The 21,354-nt window shown below is 45.2% G+C and overlaps 1 protein-coding gene across 1 annotated transcript in view; it reads left to right on the forward strand.

Annotated features, from left to right (window-relative positions):
- The window catches only part of LSG1 (large 60S subunit nuclear export GTPase 1), a 49,150-nt gene extending 28,018 nt beyond the window's left edge, over positions 1-21,132 (forward strand). The window contains exons 9-14 of the mRNA XM_061566045.1: positions 2,433-2,534; positions 10,883-11,026; positions 13,589-13,712; positions 15,853-15,932; positions 18,477-18,656; positions 20,119-21,132. Coding sequence (XP_061422029.1) covers positions 2,433-2,534; positions 10,883-11,026; positions 13,589-13,712; positions 15,853-15,932; positions 18,477-18,656; positions 20,119-20,304 — 816 coding nt within the window. The 3' untranslated portion in view covers positions 20,305-21,132. The remainder of the gene's footprint in view (positions 1-2,432; positions 2,535-10,882; positions 11,027-13,588; positions 13,713-15,852; positions 15,933-18,476; positions 18,657-20,118) is intronic.
- Positions 21,133-21,354: the final 222 nt, after the last annotated feature.

The following is a 21,354-nucleotide window of genomic DNA, read 5'->3' on the forward strand; positions in this document are numbered from 1 at the left end:
GTGAAAAACAGCCACCCGAGTGCCTGATGATTTATCATTATCGCTCCAACGATCATGAAATGTTCCTACTCTCTCTCTCTCTACAGCTTGCTTTGCTATTCATGAGGGGTAGAATAATCCACAATCCCCGTTTCTGGCTCAGTCAATACCTGTTTTCTAACATTGCGGTGACTGACAGCGCCTATAGTTGCTGCAGGCTTGACGTAAACCCATCAAATACAAAACATATACGAATTGTTAAAAAATGAAAAATCGATTCTTACATATGCGATTCGGTGCATGCATCATGAGCTTGGATGGAATGACATCGCGGGGGATGGCAACAACGTATGTAAACCTTCAATCCGTCAGTGGGTAGAATATAGTAATTTCCTGTCCTTGCATTGCACCTTTGATTTTCCTTCCCGCGCACCTCTGATGAGCACGGTTGGGTATAAAGTAAAACCTTGGATTGCGAGCTTAATTCGTTCCGGAAACGTGTTTGTAATCCAAAGCACTCGTATATCAGTTGTGATCACGTGACGCTCGGCAGACAAAGCGTATACACGTACTACTCGTATTGCAAGACCTCGCTCGTTTATCAAATTAATTTCTATTTACATTTTTTTATCGTCTTGCAAAACACTCGCAGACCAAGTTACTCGCAATCCAAGGTTTTACTGTACACAGTGCGGAAGGAATTCAACATACAAACAACGCGGTAGATGCATTCCTGAAAAGTGCCTCGTTAAGCGAAAACGCTTTCACCGTAAGAAATCATGTGAAAGGTGGCGGTTGCAAGATATGATGTACGCACACACAGTGAGAGATTGCGTGACAAAGTACTGAGATGAGGGTATGCCGCCAAGCACCCTATCATTCCGCGTGCGTACCCAGAATTCCCGTACCGCTTGGCCACGCACGTCTAGAAAGTAGTTTGTTGTCGACCGATCGGAAACCGCATTGTAATGGAAACGTTCTGCGTTGTGTGAAAAGTGTTCTCAAATCGAAGAACTGCGTTACCGCGAAAACGCGTCGTGCGGAGACGCGTACAAATACTGGAGGAAGGGCCTTGGCTATTGAGGCCCCCAGGGTCTGGAATGATATTGCCAATAAACTGCAACTTGAATCACTACCTATGAGATCTTCACTCAAAACTGCTCTCGATGAGTTTTCCACCCCTAGCTGCCACTGCTATTCAGTGGCCTAAAATCAAATGTTTTCGTTCCGGATGACCGCTGCAACGTATGATCTTGTGTTTTGATTTAGTGTGCTGATCTTTAAAGGTGCATTTGAAAAATGTTGATACTGCTACTGATGCTCCTGCTGTTGTGGAGTGACTCATGCAGACAGCTATGGCTACAGGGTTTGGTGGTACATGTTGTTTGTCGTTTATTGTTACATTTCGGTCACAGTTCCTATGATGACTGTTATTTTGCTTATGGCTTTATTTTGGTGATTTCGATAACGTTTTTTGGTTTGGCCATGTTTTTTTTAGTACGGAGTTAGAATGATGGCTTTAATCTAAGTTGCCTTGTGGTTGTTGTTGTTGTTGTTTGACTTGCATCCCACTGGGATTTTTGCACAGCGTTGGTGTACGGTGCTTTTTTTCTGGAAGAATTTGCAGTTTTTTCCTGGATTTTTCTGTTTGTGCATAGTCACTTTAAGATGTTTTCTTGTTCATGTTTTTGTTTGTTGCGGTTGCACCCGATTCAAAAGCCGAATGGCTCACAGGGCTATACCAAATAAGCCCAAGCTCTAATTGGAATTGCTATTGATGATTTGGGGCAACCAGGATTGATTGTCACGTTGCACCAAACTGCACACCTACGAACATACACTTGTGTAATTTAACGTTACCGCATGTTTAATTTCTACTTTAGCAAGTGAGATTGTGAGGCTTTCGTAAATACAACGCCTATTTATTTATGTGTCAGGTGCTTGGTGTTCAAATGTTTTGAGAAGGAGATGTTACAGCATGTCTGTAAACTGAATGCAATGAGATAGGGCCTCCAGATAACCCACCTAAGGATCTAATGCTGAAGTCCTTTAGACTTAGATGTTATGCAGTGATTTATTGTGTTTATGGTAAGGAACGTTACTTCTTTTAGCATTACATCTTCAAACACTTAGACGGCTGCTTGCGCATTCTATACATCGTGATTAAATTGATACTTTAACTCGTGCCGTGACTAAAACATCGGATGGATGGCTGGTGATTGTTCGTGCCTATAGGCTGATATGGCAATCCTCATATCTTCATGCTTAGAAAAACATTAAAAAAACCTAACCAGGACAATTATGGAGATTTCCATCAGCTTGCTGGTTGCATAAGTGTGCTTGTGGGAAATTATGACTCCATTACCCCAGTGAAATTGGTAATTACGTACTTGCATTTGTGACCCCTTTTGTTTGTGTGTGTGTGTGCACGTGCGTGTGCTCTGTAACTGTAGGTTGGCTACCCCAACGTTGGCAAGAGTTCCACCATAAACACGATCCTGCAAAACAAGAAGGTCCCAGTGTCGGCAACACCGGGGCGGACCAAACACTTCCAGGTATTTTGTCAACCCTGGCCTTTGTGTGCGTGTGTTGGTTCATTGCAGTTTTGGGTAGTGGTAGTGGTGGGAGTATGGGGAGCGGTTGGCGCGTTTTTCTGCGAACCCGGTGAGCATGGTTCGATTCCTGCTCACGGCCAACACCGGTGATGATTATCTTGGCTGGTACTAGGCCTCCCCCTAGATTGACTCAGCCTCAAATGAATACCTGGTGCGCTGTGTGGTGCTGGCCACCAACCTCCTCTGTGCCGTGCCGGCCTTCATAGGTGTTCGCTAACGGTGGCACTCGCTCTGACAGTCTGTTATGGCTATACGGTTGATCTTTGTCTTTGGTGGTAGGAGTCAAGACGATAAAGAACAGAGCTGTTTTACCAATGAAAGCCTCACGAATGCTGCATACCCATGTGCCATAAAAATAAACATTATTTATTTATTAACCTGTTTACATATCATACGAATCTTTTAATACGAATTTGACACGCTAAATGTACAGTGGGTTGGTCAAACACACCAAATCAAAATCCACGGACCGTCTCGCAACTCGACGAGACTTTGTTTAGAAACAAGAAAAAAGCAATGTACGTGCTGAAGAAGCTTTGAGTTTTGTATAAACCTCGCCTCCTATGAGAAATTGTTAGGTCCACTCGTGTGTCCTGGACTGTCGCCCCCACCGCTGCCCCACAGTGACGCTGTGCAATTAGCGTCTTCCTTCCCACTCTGACGCAAACTGCTTTCTAAACAACGCCCTTTACAACAATATACAATAACTTCACCTCAAGGTCATCGGTATTTTTAAGATTACTGTTATTCAATTGACCTAGACCTCGTATTCATAACCAACATTCTTTTTGCTGTTCTTGCATATGGATTTGTGTAGCAACTCATGCTTTATACTAATGTCTACTGAAGGCCAGTTTACATTACTTTTTTGTTGTTAAACTTGTTCTCTTAGCAGGGGTGGGGAACCTTTTTTCTGCCAAGGGCCATTTGGACATTAATAACATAATTCGCGGGCCATACAAAAGTATCAACTTAAATATTAGCCTGTTATATTTGGTCGAACATTTAGTTTACTCACCCCCAATGTGATGGCTGGAACTGCCAAATGATTTTGCGGGCCTTATACGGCCCGTGGGCCGGACGTTCACCACCCCTGTCTTAGAGGGTGAAAAACGCAAGTACTTTCTTTGCAAGTATAACATACGATAATAACAATTAAATGTACATCCCTCTGTTTACCTCCACATATATATTAACTTTATTTTACCTTTCAATATACATTGGTTTTCCAGACCAATATTGTCCAGCAGCATTTGTTCAAACAAGTAAACGCTCAACATTAGTCAGGGTTGTTGAACAAATGCCGCTGATGACGGGCACTTGTGTTGTGCCCGAAACGTCGTGATTTAATTTAATTTATTTTATTTTATACCTACGTGACTTTACCAAAAGAACCAAAGAGTATGCTGCTAAACTGCCATATGTTATTTGGAAGAGCACTCCCATTGTGTAATATTTTCATTATGTAATATTTTCATTATGTAATATTTTAATTCGTCTGCCATGTGCCAAACAATTGTGCATGGGAAGTGCAGCACCCCTCGTGTGGCTAACTAGTCGTCACTTGAAGGAATCCCCAAGGTAATCCTGTGACAGCTCCTTCAGCGGGTTTCTCTCTAACCCTAGGGTGACACTGCTTTTGTGCAAGTTTCTGAATGGATAGTTCTCCTTCAGACCCAACGCCGATAGGAAAATGTGATATTAATATTGAGATACAGTAAAACCTTGGATTGAGAGCATAATTCGTTCGGGAAACGTGTTTGTAATCCAAAGCACTCGTATATCAGTAGTGATCACGTGACGCTCGGCACACAAAGCGTATACACGTACTACTCGTATTGCAAGACCTCGCTCGTTTATCAAATTCATATTTATTTAAACTTTTTTCTCGTCTTGCAAAACACTCGCAGACCAAGTTACTCGCAATCCAAGGTTTTACTGTACAGACAAAAAAAGATGTAGGCATTCCCTCTCCAACGACCTTATTCAGTAGGTCTTGTTTATATTCTAACTAGCATAAGTACCCGGCGTTGCCCGGGTGAAAAATATATTTCTTAATAACCTTACATATATACACAGATGGGCTGCTACCCCCCCCCCCCCCCCAGCCACGATCTCCTCGGCCGCTGTGCAGTAATATGTACTGCCTATAGTGTGGTGGGGTGTCGAGGCCTAGTACCGTGCAGAGTCTCCGGCCTCGCCTAAATTGCCCACCCGGCTGAGGCTGGGTAACGGGGCCGTTACCCCCCCCCGCGCTACAATAATACTGTGTAATCGCTATAATTTAATTATCTACCGCCCCTATAATAGTAATTGCACACATTGGGGTGGCGGGGGAGTGAAGAGGACGTGAAACTTTGATGAATTTACCTCAGAGTCGCGTGGTGGGTGTCGAGGCCTAGTACCGTGCAGAGCCTCCGGCCTCGCCTAAATTGCCCACCCGGCTGAGGCTCGGTACCGGGGCCGTTACCCCCCCCCCCCCCCCCCCGCGCTACAATAATACTGTGTAATCGCTATAATTTTATTATCTACCGACCCTATAATAGTAATTGCACACATTGGGGTGGGGGGGGAGTGAAGAGGACGTGAAACTTTGATGAATTTACCTCAGAGTCGCGTGGTGGGTGTCGAGGCCTAGTACCGTGCAGAGCCTCCGGCCTCGCCTAAATTGCCCACCCGGCTGAGGCTGGGTACCGGGGCCGTTACCCCCCCCCCCCCCCGCGCTACAATAATACTGTGTAATCGCTATAATTTTATTATCTACCGACCCTATAATAGTAATTGCACACATTGGGGTGGCGGGGGAGTGAAGAGGACGTGAAACTTTGATGAATTTACCTCAGAGTCGCGTGGTGGGTGTCGAGGCCTAGTACCGTGCAGAGCCTCCGGCCTCGCCTAAATTGCCCACCCGGCTGAGGCTGGGTACCGGGGCCGTTACCCCCCCCCCCCCCCGCGCTACAATAATACTGTGTAATCGCTATAATTTTATTATCTACCGACCCTATAATAGTAATTGCACACATTGGGGTGGGGGGGGGGGAGTGAAGAGGACGTGAAACTTTGATGAATTTACCTCAGAGTCGCGTGGTGGGTGTCGAGGCCTAGTACCGTGCAGAGCCTCCGGCCTCGCCTAAATTGCCCACCCGGCTGAGGCTGGGTACCGGGGCCGTTACCCCCCCCCCGCGCTACAATAATACTGTGTAATCGCTATAATTTTATTATCTACCGACCCTATAATAGTAATTGCACACATTGGGGTGGCGGGGGAGTGAAGAGGACGTGAAACTTTGATGAATTTACCTCAGTCACGTGGTGGGTGTCGAGGCCTAGTACCGTGCAGAGCCTCCGGCCTCGCCTAAATTGCCCACCCGGCTGAGGCTGGGTACGGGTGCCGTTCCCCCCCCCCCCCCCCCGCGCTACAATAATACTGTCTAATCGCTATAATTTTATAATCTACCGACCCTATAATAGTAATTGCACACATTGTGGTGGGGGGGGGGGGGAGTGAAGAGGACGTGAAACTTTGATGAATTTACCTCAGAGTCGCGTGTTAATGCGTGCGCCTATTTTTAAGGGGAATTAAAAATGGCGTCCACCCCGCGGCGAATGCGTCGCTACCCGTTGCCAGGGGCAACCGCCGGACCAATCGTGTCTCGCAAATCCCTGACATTTCGTCCAATGAAACTGCGTATGGTCCGATACACAGACACACACACAGACAGACAGACAGATTCGCGATTTTATATATATAAATGAGATGGGACTGTTCAGGTCTCAAGATTAGTAGTATACATTTCACTAAAACCTCAAATCTCTTCAACCCCCTTAGGTGGGTGTGGCTGAGTTAAGCACAGCCACTGATTTAATACAACGAAAGACTTTTATTTTGCTGTTATTTGTAAATCGGCTCAGGCTGGAAAAAGCTCCAACACGAGAACACCTTCTCCCCCAAGATGTTAACTTCATGGTTTGAATCAACGCTGAAGGTGTTTGCTCATGAATCTTTGCACACAAACCGCTCTGTGGATTCCTGGGGAGCCCCAGTGCATTACAAGCGACATGCAAGCTGGCTCAATATACTAAGATAGTTTTCTCCTTAAAGATTTATACCCGGGGATAGATTTTAATCCATTGTGGCAATCCTTTACAGAAGGCGGGCGCTCAATGAACAATGAGAACATTGATTCGGGCCTGATTTAGAGGAAAGCACAGTTTGCCTTTCTCTTGATTTTAAGCATTCACTATTAGCTGAATTTCAGTTTGTTTTCTTTTGTCAACCCATCTCTGCCTACTGGTGGATTAAGTCCTAATTATAATATTGCCTCTAGTTGCATGCCGTTGATTTCATGATTTCTCGCCTTTGGTTGTGCATGAGCTACATGCTATCTTGATTTGAAGCTTTCGTGACTGCAGGAATCCATACTCTTTGGTTCTTTCGGTAAAGTCACGTAGGTGTAAAATAAAATAAAATAGATGACGATGCTTGTGTTGCGCCCGAAACGTCATGATCTATTTTATTTTAATACCTACGTGACTTTACCGAAAGAACAAAAGCGTAGAGCTACGTGCTGTTTGCTGTTTTTGCTGTTCCACACTGTTTCTAGAAAGAAGAATGCTGCGGGAGCTGCCGCCATTATTAAAGGGGCCAGAGTAATTGGCCATTAAAAAACCCAGTTGAAATTGTGAGCCATTTAATTCACCTCATTGAGGGAACCGTCCCAGCTGCCGTGCTTTGTATGCACAGTGATGTATATGAGCAACGCATCTTTTTACCCATGACACACCATGGGAAGGGGGGGGAGTAGAGTCAAGGATAACGTGTTAATGTTGGGGATGAGAGGCCAGTGATAAGAGGGGCAGGGAAGAGAGAGAGAGAGAAGGAATGATTTTTTTTTTTCGATTTAAAGCTTTCGTGACTGAAGACGGCTGCTTGCGTTGTAGCCGAAACGTCGTGAGAATTATTTTATTATGTTTTATTTTATTATTTTTATTGTTTCCATTCTACGTGAATTTACCGAAAGATCCAAGAAGAGAAGGAATGAGCGAGCAGAAGTGAGCCGCACGGAAGAGCAGCGTCTGTTTTCACAGGGGGCGGGGAAAGGGGAAGGACCCAGGGTGGGGGTGGCCACAGAGACGTCACGTGATTTGCTGATCTCATCAAGGAGCATAAACCATCACGTGAACTCCGGTCATCCTCGTAGCAGCGGCTTTTGGTTCGTCATTGAGCAAAGACGGTCACTGCTTCGCGCGCTTTTATTTGCATTGCTGCCGCCGTCTGTAACACTATTCCTTCTCTTTGGTTCTTTCGGTAAAGTCACGTAGGTATAAAATAAATTAAATCACGACGTTTCGATTGCAACACAAGCAATCATCATCAGGTGGGAAAACCACAGCAAGAAAATGTTTTGTTGAAGTGGGAGGAATCCACCGGAGCGATGCACTTTTAAATCTAGATTGAAAACTCATTTCTTTAGAACTGCTTTTTGTGTTTAGTTTGTTGTCCTTTCCCCGCACCTCTGATTAGCACGGTTGGCTACGTACAGTTCGAAATAAGTTCAACATACATACGTACATTTAAGGGCGACTTGAGCTGATTTAGATATAGAGATGAGTTGAGAAAGTATTTTTTTAAATCTTTATTTATACAGAAAAGAAAAAAAAAATATTGGAAGGATCAACTGTAATGTTTTTCTAAACCTCCCTTAGCTCTCTATCCTCGACACGGAGTGAAGTTATGTCTTGCATAGACTCAAACATGCCGTGAATACAGACTTGTGGTGGTATGTAGGTTATGGCACATGCTATCGCACTGGGCAATGTTTTACCATAAACAGAAGATATTGGTGAAATAAAGTGCTCTCCGCAAAAATATGAAACGGAATCTTGTGACGTCCAACTGACAGTTTTATCAGCCATAGGCAATGATATTTGAATAATATTTTTCAAAGCCATTACACTACAAATGTGCATAATGTCAACCTTGCTGTACTGACATTTTTTGCATATGTTGCATATATAAACTTGCATAGAGACCCACGTAGAGACCTTTAGACTTGCATAGAGACTCGAACACTCGAATGCTTTGTATCTAAGAACCTTTAGTTTGACAAATCCTGTAATGTTTTACGGTATGGGTTAGACACTGGGTCACTTAACACACGTAACTAGTGTAATGGCAACCTCGGCCTCACTTCAAGTGAAGTTCTGGGTATTTAAAATAGTAAATGTGCAGCCCTGCAATTTCTTCCTCATACTACTGTTGGCAGAATGACCTCCAATGGAGGGTGCCCTGGAGTGCCCTATTTGATGATAGTTTGGCCCACTCCGCCATGCTGGCCAGATGTCTTGGAAGAGGGTGGGAGTAACCACAAGTTACCCCACCGCACACGACCTGCTAAAACCGGCTTCATGCTGCTGGCTGGAATATGCGAGTGCATGTTAACCCTTTCCTTTTCCGATGACGTTCGTGTACGTCATCAGTTTTTTTCCCCGATTCCGTTCCGATGATGCAGCTGTACATGATGCACCAGTACATCGTCGATTCAGGATGAATGGGAAGAAAAACTGGAACAAGGGGTTAAATGAACCCGGTAGCCAGCAAAACCAAGGGGCTCTGAAACGTTTCTGGTACCATTTATGTGACGTTAAGCAATCTACACTCACCATGTAACACACCACTTGTGGTGGCGTGCAGTTGTTTCACGTAATTGAGAGCATGTGGCAATTTCTTATCCGGAGTCTAGAACAGAGTGCGAACCCACCTTTAAAGGGTTGTGATTTTAAGTGTCGGGGTTAAGTTTGCATATTGGTGGTATGGATTAAGATATGGGTCATGGGTCAGGTTAAGTTTTGAGGATTGGGGTCAGGGATTATGGGAGGCTGTGGTAAATGGAGGAAGGCATGTGCTCGTGTTAACTTGTGGATTATTGCACGTTATTTTGTTTTGAGTGAGTTTTTATTAGAACTGGTGAGCGAAGTGTTTTAAATACGATTTCCCCATGACAGAGATTTCTGGGAGAGAACAGGTTATATGAGGCTTTCCGAATGCTTTTAGTTCAGAGTAGAGTGGGAGAAGGTGACCCAGGCTACGCAGTACTCGCGCTTGTTAATATTCGGTACTTTTTTTGTACAAATATAAGCCTACATCGACAGACAAAACAAGTATTAATAATGTCGTTTTTGCATCCAGGAAAGCCCTGCTGAGTCTCAACACTTTTGAGTGGGTCCTGCATTGGGATGTTTGGACAATTCCATGAAATAGTATTTGGCTTGTAGGAGTAAACCAGAATACGTGGAGGAAGACTATTATTGATTTGAAGCTTTCGTGACTGCAGGAATCAATACTCTTTGGTTCTTTCGGTAAAGTCATGTAGGTAGAAAAAATAATAGATCACGACGTTTCGATCGCAACACAAGCAACCGTCATCAGGTGTGAAACACCAAAGCGTAAAGACTTATTATGAGAGTGTTGCACTTTGCACAGATGGATAAAACATTTTTTTGTACCACATTTTAGCCAAAGTCTACAACGCCTGGTATTCGAAACCAAGTATTAACCAGGTTGAATTTAGCGTGGCTTCTGAGATATGATTTAGAGTGATTTTGTCTCGGGTCAGGTTGGAGCCCAGATTCATAGATAGCCATTTTCCTGTTCCCTGAACTGAGTTTGATTTCCGGCCATTTGCTGAAATCATGTGGTGAGTAGTAGTAGTACAGTTAATGAACCTGCCCTGACCAGGGTGGTGAAGTATGTTCAAACGACCCCCCACGACCAATGCGGCATGGGGTGGGGGGGGGGGGTAATCCAGAAGCGGATTTCATCCTCGCAGTGGCTATTGGCTAACCATTGAACAAAGACGGTCACTACATCGCACACTTTCAGATGCGCTACTGTGGCCGTCTGGAACGCTCTCCCGATATTAGGAAGCCACTGGAGCTATGCACTTTCAATCTAAACTGAAAACGTATTTCTTTAGAATTGCTTTTTGTGTTTAGTTTGTTGTCCTTCCCCCGCACCTTTGGCTAGCACGGTTGGCTACGTGCGGTGTGCGAAAGAAGTTCATCATAGAAAGGCTCTATTCCTTTTAAGACACACAAACCATTTTCTAACCCTTTTCATGGCACCAATGCAGCTAAATTATGGAATATTGAAATATGCATGCCCATAGCTTATACATGACAAAGGGCTCTACGAACACACACATCCTCTTTCCCGATACAGAGTGCTTGACGCGTGTGTGCTGCGACGTGGCGACGTGCGCGCGTGTGTCCGCGTGTCTCCTCTCTAGACGCTGTTTGTCGACTCCGACCTGTGCCTGTGCGACTGCCCGGGGCTCGTCATGCCTTCGTTCGTGTCCACCAAGGCGGAGATGGCCTGCAGCGGCATTCTTCCCATCGACCAGATGAGGGACCACGTGCCTCCCGTCTCCCTCATATCCTTCTCAATACACGGGCGATCGTGTGGCAAATGCGTACAGCTTCCACCCTGCCGAAATGGCATACAAAACGGTCGGTTTGCCCCCAGGGCCTCACACAAAAAGAGGAGACCCACAGCGGTCCTGTTGTGTTACAAATATTATTATTGTAATTTCCCTAATTTAAGCATATTGTGATAAATGTCTCATTTTTAAAAGCGCTTGTGAGATGCCTTCGTGTGAAGGGAACACTATTGTAAGCAAGCAAAGTATTATAATTATTTTTAATTATTCGAGCAAATACGCGCTCTTTTGTCACAAGCAATAGGGATGTAATTTTGAACACAGTGGTGGCAGAAGGTGGCTTCACGTGGCATTCTGTCACAGAAACGTATGTGCAGCTTTTACGTAGGTCCGCTGGTTGGTGAGGGTCTCATTGCAGCTTGTGGGGATTATCTGAGATAGGAGAGGCAGACCGACATCAGATTAAGAATATTTATTTATATTGGAGGAATCCAATGAGCTATAAAGCTCTTTTTTCACAGATGTCCAGTCGGGGCGGTAAGAACGCTGCAACAACAAACAGTACAAAAACATGACGTGGATCGGTCAGCCACAACGTGGGGGGAATCGAGCGCTGTGGAGTGCCTGTGTATGTTTTATGGGACGATAGGCAGAGACACGGAGGTCATTTGAAGGGCCTGTGGAAGGCGCGATATGTAGGCATGAGCGTGTAAATGTTCACCACGGCCATGCGCCGAATGCTATATTTAAATCGAAATGTAATTGCATGCAAAATGAAAATGGGAATGAATAAATAAATGAAATAAATAAAATGCCCCAGCCGGCCCAGAGCCCGTTGCACTGCCGATCGAAAATGTCAGCTGAGAATCGAGTTTGGGAGTTTTCTTAACCACCACGTAGTAAGGTTTGAGTGATGTTTCTTGCCATATCATTGACTTTTTACGGCACACCATTACGTACGACTGTCAAGGCTGGAGATTAGTTATTATAGTGTATGTGGGAAAAACGCATTCTCCCCGTGACTTAGAACCTTGCTGCTGTTTTTTTTCAGGTATAGAAAATGTATACGATTCACATGGGCATACATATGAACACTCATTCACGGATGAACATGATACAAAGACACAGTGGCATACTGCAATGGCCAGGTTGTCTCCATTATCCTAATCGTACTTTAGGCTTCAATTGGAATGTCTTTTCGTGGGATATCAAGATCAATTTGCATGTTGTTTATATTCCGATTTTGTTTTTATTATGATGCGGAACAAAATAATTCAGCTAATCTTAATATACACCATTTAGAAGGCTTTTAGCTACACTTAGCAGCAATAAGCTGTCTTAATATTAATCTTCTTTTAATCTCTAAATGGCTGTATTTTATCGTCACTATAGATGATGGCTGTTTTTTGTTACTGATTTGAAAGGTCATCGTACTGGAAGGCGTTGTAGATATGTAATGATCTTGTACCCGATGACCCATTCTCTTTACGTGTACACACACGTGAGTGGTGAAGCATGATATAGGTGCAGGGTTTTGAGAAATCCAGTATCAGTAGTACGGAAGGTTGCTTACACACCGTTCTGTGCAGAGTTTGAGGGTTGTTCCCTGCTATATATTACCCAGTCACTTGTTTCTCACAAATTGGCGTACATTTACCCAGAAAAGTCTCAGCGAGTCTCGGGGATCTTTTTGAGGGTCCTGCATTGCGATGTTTGGCAAAATTCCACTTTTGGTTACATTTGGCATGTGGCAGGAAACCAGAGTACCTGGAGAAAATGCCAACAAACAAACAAGTGAATATCATGTAACGATCTGCACAGATAGATTCAATCCATTGCTGTACTGTTTTCTTCTAGCCACTCCGCACCATAGATATAAAGTTACTTGTGGTTGTCCTGTGTATAGATGAGTCTCCACCATAGGAATGTGTCCTCCACTTGCTCTGGGTAATCAGTGGAGATATATGTATGTTGAAAATACTTTTGCACAAGTACATAGCCAACCGTGCTAATCGGAGGTGCGGGAAATGAGGACCAACCTTGGCCTCAGCCTGGGTCAGCCAGGCTGAGGCCAGAAAAAAACTTTGATTGATGAGGCAAGTTGCTTGGTCAGGGCTCAGTGTGGTACACCTCGCAAGATCTGCCGAAGACAGAGCCCTGTGCCTCGGGAAACATTTTGACTCATGGCCAGCCTTCAGACCGAGGAAAGCGAGAAACGAAACGATTTCTGTTGCTAGCACGTTACCGCAGCTATCAACTGCACTTTAACAAAGCGATTTGTGGGTCACTTGTGTGGGATGGAGGAGGGCAGGTTACCGAGACAGGAACTGGAGTGGCACTCAGCACTTGTCAACTTAGGTGAAGACCCTACGGCCAGATGATGGTGGTGATGATGAGTTTAACAGACGACCCTTGTAGGTCACGTGTCAAATTTGCTACAGTTGCAAGGTCTAGCAGATGGAGTAAAACAACGGGCAAGCGTGGGTGGCATAAACGGCCTCGATACCACACGACCTCTCGACCTTGACCTTTTTATTTCTTAATTGGCCGCGCCACGTTTGTCAGCATATACCCCGGGCCGTGTTGGAAGCCACCTACGGCATCAACATTGTGCGGCCACGGGAGGACGAGGACCCGGACCGCCCCCCGACTTCGGAGGAGCTGCTTTCCGCCTACGGATGTGAGTCTCGCGCTGCCTCCGTTGTCGCCTTGCCGCGATATTCCATTTTTCGTGAAACGCTACCTCTTTAACGTTCACGATACGACAACGATCGCGATGTCGGTTTCACCTCACGTTATGAGCGTATCTAGCAATTGTATTGCATTGTTGTGGGTACGCTAACTTCTTCCGAGACTTCTGGCCAGTGTAGAAGAGTAGGCCAATGTAACCCTCCGGAGGGCCTCTCGAGTTCTCCGCAGTGGTGCGAGCAAGCCATTGCGATTCTCTGCCATCCGTGCTTCCTGCATTGACCAAACCGCACTGACCGGCACGGTTGGAGTGGGGAGGCCCTTCATCCAGCAGTGGATTGACACAAGCCCTGCACTTCTTAAATCATGGCTTGGCTATGACGGCCGCGGCCGGGTGTCCCTGCCGACCGCCGGGCTTTGGCCTGCGACTTCGCACGACGACACAGCGTCCTCCCCGCGCCGTCGTCAGAATGCGCGCATGGCAAGGTGTCCCCTGCCGCCTGTGCATTCATGCGTGCGCACAGTGGCGGTGGTGAATTTACGGTAGCGTGTCGAGCCAACGTACAATGATCAATCGTAACGAAAACCAGATGAGACCACGCCAGTGAACGAGGGATATATTCGTTTATAAAAAATAATGCGCAGCTCATGAATAGCGAATTTACTGTAAGGCTTTGTTTGAAAGTGTTATGCAATGTTTTAGTTGTTTGTGCATGCAAACTGCTGATCAGACGCGGTTAATCTTAGAGCACATCCTGAGTGGTTGTTAAATAGGTCTGTTGATTTTTTTTTCGTTTAAAAGCGCATTGTCAGATACATTAAGGCTGAAGTTGTTTATATCAACATGTGAAATGCGTGTCCGCTTGTAAAATCCGTGGCTTAATATAAATGTTCTATAAACGCTGATAAGTCAGGACCTATTGTTTTGCCACTGACTAGAAGTTGGGCATGTAAACCCCCACGGAGATTTTGATGAATCATCACAATTCGCAGTCGTGATTTATTTTGTGAATCGATTCCTTTTTTTATTTCCGATGTTCACAGTGGTTTTATTTTATTTTTTATACATATTTATATTATACAGTTTAGTCTATGTCATTAGCATAAATATTTCATTAGCATTAACAACACGAAAATTTCAAAAGTGTGTTGTTTCGGGTAAAAATGGAATGAACCAGAAAGAGATGAAGACCTAACAGAGAGTGGCTTGACAAAGTCATCACAAGAGATTGGTGCCAGACCACTTGAGCACATTGGCACAAGGCAGAGGAAAGTGGAAACAAATGACGAGATGTGCAGTGGACACCTCTACGGGTTAGCTGCCCATGGATTGTGATGGTGATGATGATAGTTTGTGTATAATGTACACACATGTGAAAAAACAGATTCATGCACACCGATTCGGTGCTTATATCTTAAGCTTAAAACATCCTTTTTGATCTGTGAATCGCTTTATACCTAATCGAACAAAAATTATTGTTCAACAAAAGCGTAAATGCCCATCGGATTAATGACAACACATGCCCCCGCTACATTGCGGAATGTAATCCGCAAGCTTCAAATCGCTGATGAATAGCAAAGCAAAGTGGTGCCTGCTGTTATTGCTTTAGAGTTAACGCGTAGCAGTCAATAATATTGGCGGCGCTGTGCGACCACTGACCATGACCGACTTAAGAAAGCAAACACGGCGCACGTGAACTTCACCGATGAAAAATTAACCGTACGTTGCCAAACATCTGGCGCAGATTTTTTTCTTTTCATTCTACCGAGTGACATAATTCTGCACGCGTGTGGCGTCACGTGCTTCAACATTAACATATAAATAGACCGACGCTCCTTCTAATGCATTCACTTGCAGGCCAACTGAGCTGTCCATGTGTCTTTTTTTTCCCCCCTGCAAATAACTGCACCGTGTGCATATTTGCATGAGCGCTCTTGCGGGTTGTTAATAATCTGCCTCTGCAACGCATGCCTGGCTTGGAAACGTGTTAGAGCGCGCTTGACCGAGTACAGAAAACGGTGCTGGTGCGATTTTTGTAATTTTTATGCCGCTCTTGCAGTTCTTCCACTCGGTTCATATATTTATTTATTTGTGATAAACTGTTTTTTCCTCCTTTATCTCTCTCCCGCAGACATGAGAGGTTACATGACAGCACACGGACAGCCTGACCAGCCCAGATCTGCCCGCTACATCTTGAAAGATTACGTTAATGTGAGCCGTTCGTGTAATTGCGGATTATAAAAGGAAAAAAAACAAACAATGAGCAAAGAGGGTTGTGCTGGATTTAAACTAAAGGAGCCCCCCCCCCTTCCCTCCCGCCCCCACCCCTCTTTTTGAACATTGTGTAACAAACACCAGCGCCAGTGCGGTTTCTTTTTGATCTTTCGTTTCGGTGAAGGTCATCGACTAAAATGCAGGCAATTCTCCGTCAAGCTCTACGGCCGAGCATTGCGACGCACATATTCATAGACGCTAAATACATCCAAATCATTGTTGTTACTGTCGCCACCGTGCCACCCAGCCAAATAAAAATGTTCTACACATACTTGGCTTAAAGAAAGGACCTATGTATGTACGTATGTTCAACTTCTTTTGCACCGTACATAGGCAACTGTGCTAATTGGAGGTGCCTTGTTCAGATAATGTCCGCCACTTATGTTCACTGGCCTGGCATAAAACGTGGTAGTGGTTAGTGAGTGGCGAGTGATATGTGATCCAGTCTTGACCCACAGCTTTCACTTACCCACTTTAACCAGTGAGGTGAAGTATGTTCAAACAACCCTCCATGACTAAAATAGAATGGTGGAGGCCTTCATCCAGCAGTGAATTGACAAATAAGCTGTAAATTAAATTATGTTTTCTGCATGGAATTATCATGAGTTCTAAATTATTGATTCTCGCACATGCATGTTCTGTTGCATTTATCGTGAGCGTGAGGTTCTATTTTGATCGATGAATCTGTGCGCTGATATGTGCCTCGAAAATTATCCGGTTGCATCATCCTGATCTTGCTTCATCATAATCTCCGTCTGTAAACACCGAAAAATAGTGTTGATGGGTATTTGAACAGCCCCACGTGTTCCTCAAAATTGGAGGAAGGTTATCTGGCTGGGTGACTCGGCGTTAGAGCATCCGACTTTGAAATCTGGTCAGAGGTTGATTTAGCCCGTTGTACCTCTGGAATGGATGGATAATATGAGCCACTGCCTAGAAAATGTAGAATTTATACCACTGCCTCAAGAGCTCTAAACCACTTTTTAAATGAAAACTTTTATTCGTTCCATTGAGTTTATTCTAAAATACGGACCTAATTTCCACACAACAGACTCGAGGTACAATTCCCCACTTGCACATAATGGTGTGCCCAGTGTTTTTTATTCTTTCTGACTTACTGTGCCCTTGGGATTTTGCAGCAGCCTTGTATAGTCTCGGGACATGACCAGCTCAACCAAGCACCCCGCCACTGTGAATGATGTTTTTGAGTTGGGTTGTGTGCCCGGCTGTGTTCCAGGGGGTTCATTATTTTATTCACTTGACACCCTCCCGCTCAATATCACATGATAGTTCCAGCGAGTCTTGAATTAACCGACTTGAGCATTTGGCAAAATGCCATTATTCACTTAGAATGCATGTAAGTGTACACATAGATCTGTGCTCTCACCGTGATGTAAACATTGATAACAGGTGCGCTGTCCTTAACGGCTTGCACATGTTTTCTTAATTGAACACCCATTCCAAATATTTACATTCCGATGTGTGGCATAGCCAGCGGCTGTCAATGTCCTAATTTGGCACGTGATTTGCTGCTATTTGTTAGGAATGCTCTGAATTTCATATTAAAAACGGTGCTAGGCACTTTAATTCTGCAAGGGACAACCTTTAATGCGTGGGATAAGATTTATGTGCACATAATGTGCCGCGGTAGTGAGATGTTAACTTCCTCGCCTGGTATACAGGGGGTCGTGGGTTCGATCCCGACCCTCACAATGCCCGTATATATGGGAGTTTGCATGATCTCCTCGTGGTTGCGTGGATTTTTCTCCGAGTCCTCTGGAGTTTCCCTCCACATTTATAAACATGCGATTTTCGTATTGGGCTCCTATAAATGTCCACATGATAAGCCACTTCGTTGACTAATCATTTGTGGCCAGCACGCTTCTGAAAAATAGCGATATAGCTCTGGGCCTTACCTGGTAAAATAAAACATGCGATAGTTTTAGTTTAGCATACACATAACCGGTAATCGGAGCTTGGAGGGTTCCTGCAGGAATCGTTTTCCATTCTTACGTTGCCACCCTAGATGACTCCCACAGCTATTTGACCATATTTCACATGTGGTGGGGTACAGAGTAGGTACTCTCACCTCTTCAAAGATGCATGGCCAGCATGTAAAGAGTAGGCCAAAATATCCACTTAATTGGATGCCCTCCCCCCAACAGTGGCTTCAGCAAGCAGTTGCAGTGCTGAAATGATTCCCACTCATGGGGCATACAACTTTTTGGTCCTCTGGTCACTCGTTCTTGTCCTGGGCCATCTTCATGTCCACTCTGCAGTCATTCACACTGCGTTGAACCTCTTTGCTGTAGGCGTAGCAATGATCAAATCAATTAAACAAACAAAAACATCACACGCAGACTAAGCAGTTCCCAATGCTGTTGGCATTGACTGTTCCAACACTGCTTTTGAGTGTAATAACGATGAACGATTAAACGCGTCAGATGTTAATGTAATTGCATGTTTTTGTGTCGGTGGCAGGGTAAGCTGTTGTTTTGTTACCCTCCGCCTGGCTTCGACGTCAAAGCCTTCCAGCACCAGCACATGGCCATTTTGAGTCCGGATCAACCAACAACAGCTTCTGGTTCCCAGGGCTCCAAGCCCAAAGTTTCCAAAGCCAAGTGCATTGTCAACGAAGTGGACAAAAGCTTCTTCCATCAGGTGAGAGAGAGCCCCGTGTCTACGCCAGATCGCGTTGAGGCAATGCCTCTGCTGTTCGATGCCCCTCTTATCCGATGGATGTTTATCTCCGAATTTTAAACAGAAATACACAGAAAATTACTCCATCGGAATCTACATAGCAATCTTTGCCTCCCCCTCCACTGCAAAAACTTTGCAGGATCCTCCTGCGAAAAAGAGTTGTGAGACTCGGTGAGGCGGTCCTGGGTAAACAAAGGTAACAGATACATAAATGAAACCTCTTTCTCTGTAAAAAGAACAGTATTTTTTTTATTAAACCACTAAAAAATTCTCAACTGGCCTTTGAGACGTGATTTTTTTTCAGGAGAATCCGGGCGGCTTTTCTGGATTAATTTCTAAAGATGCCTCTGAACAAACCACCTGACATTGCTACTGTGTGCGCTGTAAATATCAGTAGTGTGCCAGTCCGTCAATATGCTTTGGCTTTTTAGTCCCGATTAGCACGGTTGGCTACGTGCAGTGTGAAAGAAGTTCGACATGTATACATAACGGATTTCTATAACATTATTTTAGTGCAGTTGTTGGTCACTGCGAGGAGCGGTTGCGTGGTGATAGTAGTGTTGTGTTATGACTCTGCGTCTTGAGTCATGCACACATGGGTAAGATCGGTGGTAAAGTCACATCTGAACCGGTCATATCCTCCCCCATCGCTAGGCCATCATATGAGACCATCACATTTCCAATATTTAATCCTTCACCGTTCCAATGATGTAACGTGTACGTCATCAGTTTTTCTTCAGATTCCATTCCGATGCCGTAAGTATATGTCATCTGAACCGAACCGGAATGAAAAATAAAATTAAGTAACTTTATCGTTACCGAGGCTCCCACAAGGCCAAGCGGGAGGGCGTGTGGCACAGTTTTGTATCGGCTATCATAGAGTGCGGTCGTGTCGCTACGGTTCTCTGCGGTGAGTGCAATTTCTTTAAAAACAACGAAGCTACGCCTCTCTAAATAAAATTGATGCTGAACCACTTGCACATTCCGAGATTCAGCCGTGAATGGAACCCCACCCTGCAACTTGTAGTCGTCTCGGAACGGGAAAGGCTTCAGGGACTTGAACACGTTAAGAGTTGTACTCTTGAAACTAAGCTTTATAGCCGAATCGTGCAAGTGAGTGAATCGTTACTACGTGCAGATCCCATGATCTTCGGTGGTTTGCTCATTTCTCTTACGTGGACATTATCATCCCCGCTGTTTTAAGTGTTCGCCCTATGGAGAGGCTGGCCTTGACCACACAAAGGTGGAATTTCCATCAGTGGTTAAGGGTTACCAATCGAGATGAGCGTCGTCCAGTACACATTGGAACAAGGGGGGAGACGCTTGACTTTTATTTATTTCGAGTGATACCACCACCACCACATCCTCTTTTCCTATTTTTCTGCTCCTGAGCGTTGTTATTGTGCCCGTGCGCTTTTGACAGGACAACGTCAGGGCATTCACCAAGGGCGTGCGGGGCTTGATGGGTCCACATCCGGGCGGAGCGGTGCCGCACGCTGCCAACGCCACCCCGGCTGCCCCTGCCGCCGAGGGGAAGCCCTGGAAGAAGCATGGCAACCGCAACAAGAAGGAGAAAGTGCGACGTCTGTGCAAACACCTGGACAACTGAGAGATGCGATGCTGCGCCTCCCACTGATGACGACACAAAGGGAACTCAAAGAAGCTACCCGCTCGCTGGATCCGCTTGTCCACAACCCAACGTGTGACGTGTTTGCTTGTTAGATTGAACGAGTGTGTGGATGTATGTTGAACTTTGTTCGCACCGTACGTAGCCAACTGTGCTAATTGGAGGTGCGGGGGAAGGACAACAAACTAAACACAAAAAGCAGTTCTAAAGAAATGAGTTTGTCGCATAATTTGTGGATTGTTGAGTGAATGTATGCGCCTTTGTTGATCCACTGCTGGATGAAGGCAGGTCTCCCTACGCCGTGTCGGTAACACAGGTTATATGACCATACTTCACCACGTTGGTCGTCGTGGAGACTTATAGGCAATGAGAGGAAACAGGCTTTCGTTCCTCTATCCAAATAACGGTAGAATACTTTTGAGTCCATCGTTCAGCCAGCCCAATGGCTTTCCAAACTTGTATTATCCGGCCAGGCAAACATAAGTATCTAGCTGTGTGAGTGAATAGAATCCCGGTTTATCAAAGCTAGCTGTGAGCAATTGTTTCACACTTGTCTAACATGTACGTTTTTATTTTCTGTATTTAGTGAGAACCTTAATTTGGATTTTTATTTTTTATATGCACAGTGTTTTGTTTGCCCTCGGAGGTACGCGAAACCACAGGCAAGGGGGGAGGCAGCCAGAACCGGCGTCAACAATTGCCCAAGCTCTGTGGCCCTATATTGGGATGTTTGGCCAACTCCATTTGAGTTTTTATACACGTGGAAGGAAACCGGAGCATCTCGTGAAAACTACAGCATGGGAGAGTAGCGGGGGGGGGGGGGGTGCGGTTTGTCGGGGGAGGGGAAGTAGGGGGGGGAGTCAGGAGGGAGTCAGGGGGGAGGGGGGAGCCAGGGGGGCAGAAGTCACAACCGGGTACCCGATACCCGTACCCTACCTGATACCCGGCTACCCATACCCAGCCGGGTACGGGTACCCGTTTGCAACCCTGGTGCGGCCGGGTATGGGTACGGGTAGACCGTGAGTTACTGGT

The sequence above is a fragment of the Lethenteron reissneri genome, chromosome 36, assembly GCF_015708825.2.
Source record: "Lethenteron reissneri isolate LAM-NWPU_2019-01 chromosome 36, ASM1570882v1, whole genome shotgun sequence".
NCBI classification, from domain to species: Eukaryota; Metazoa; Chordata; class Hyperoartia; order Petromyzontiformes; family Petromyzontidae; genus Lethenteron; species Lethenteron reissneri.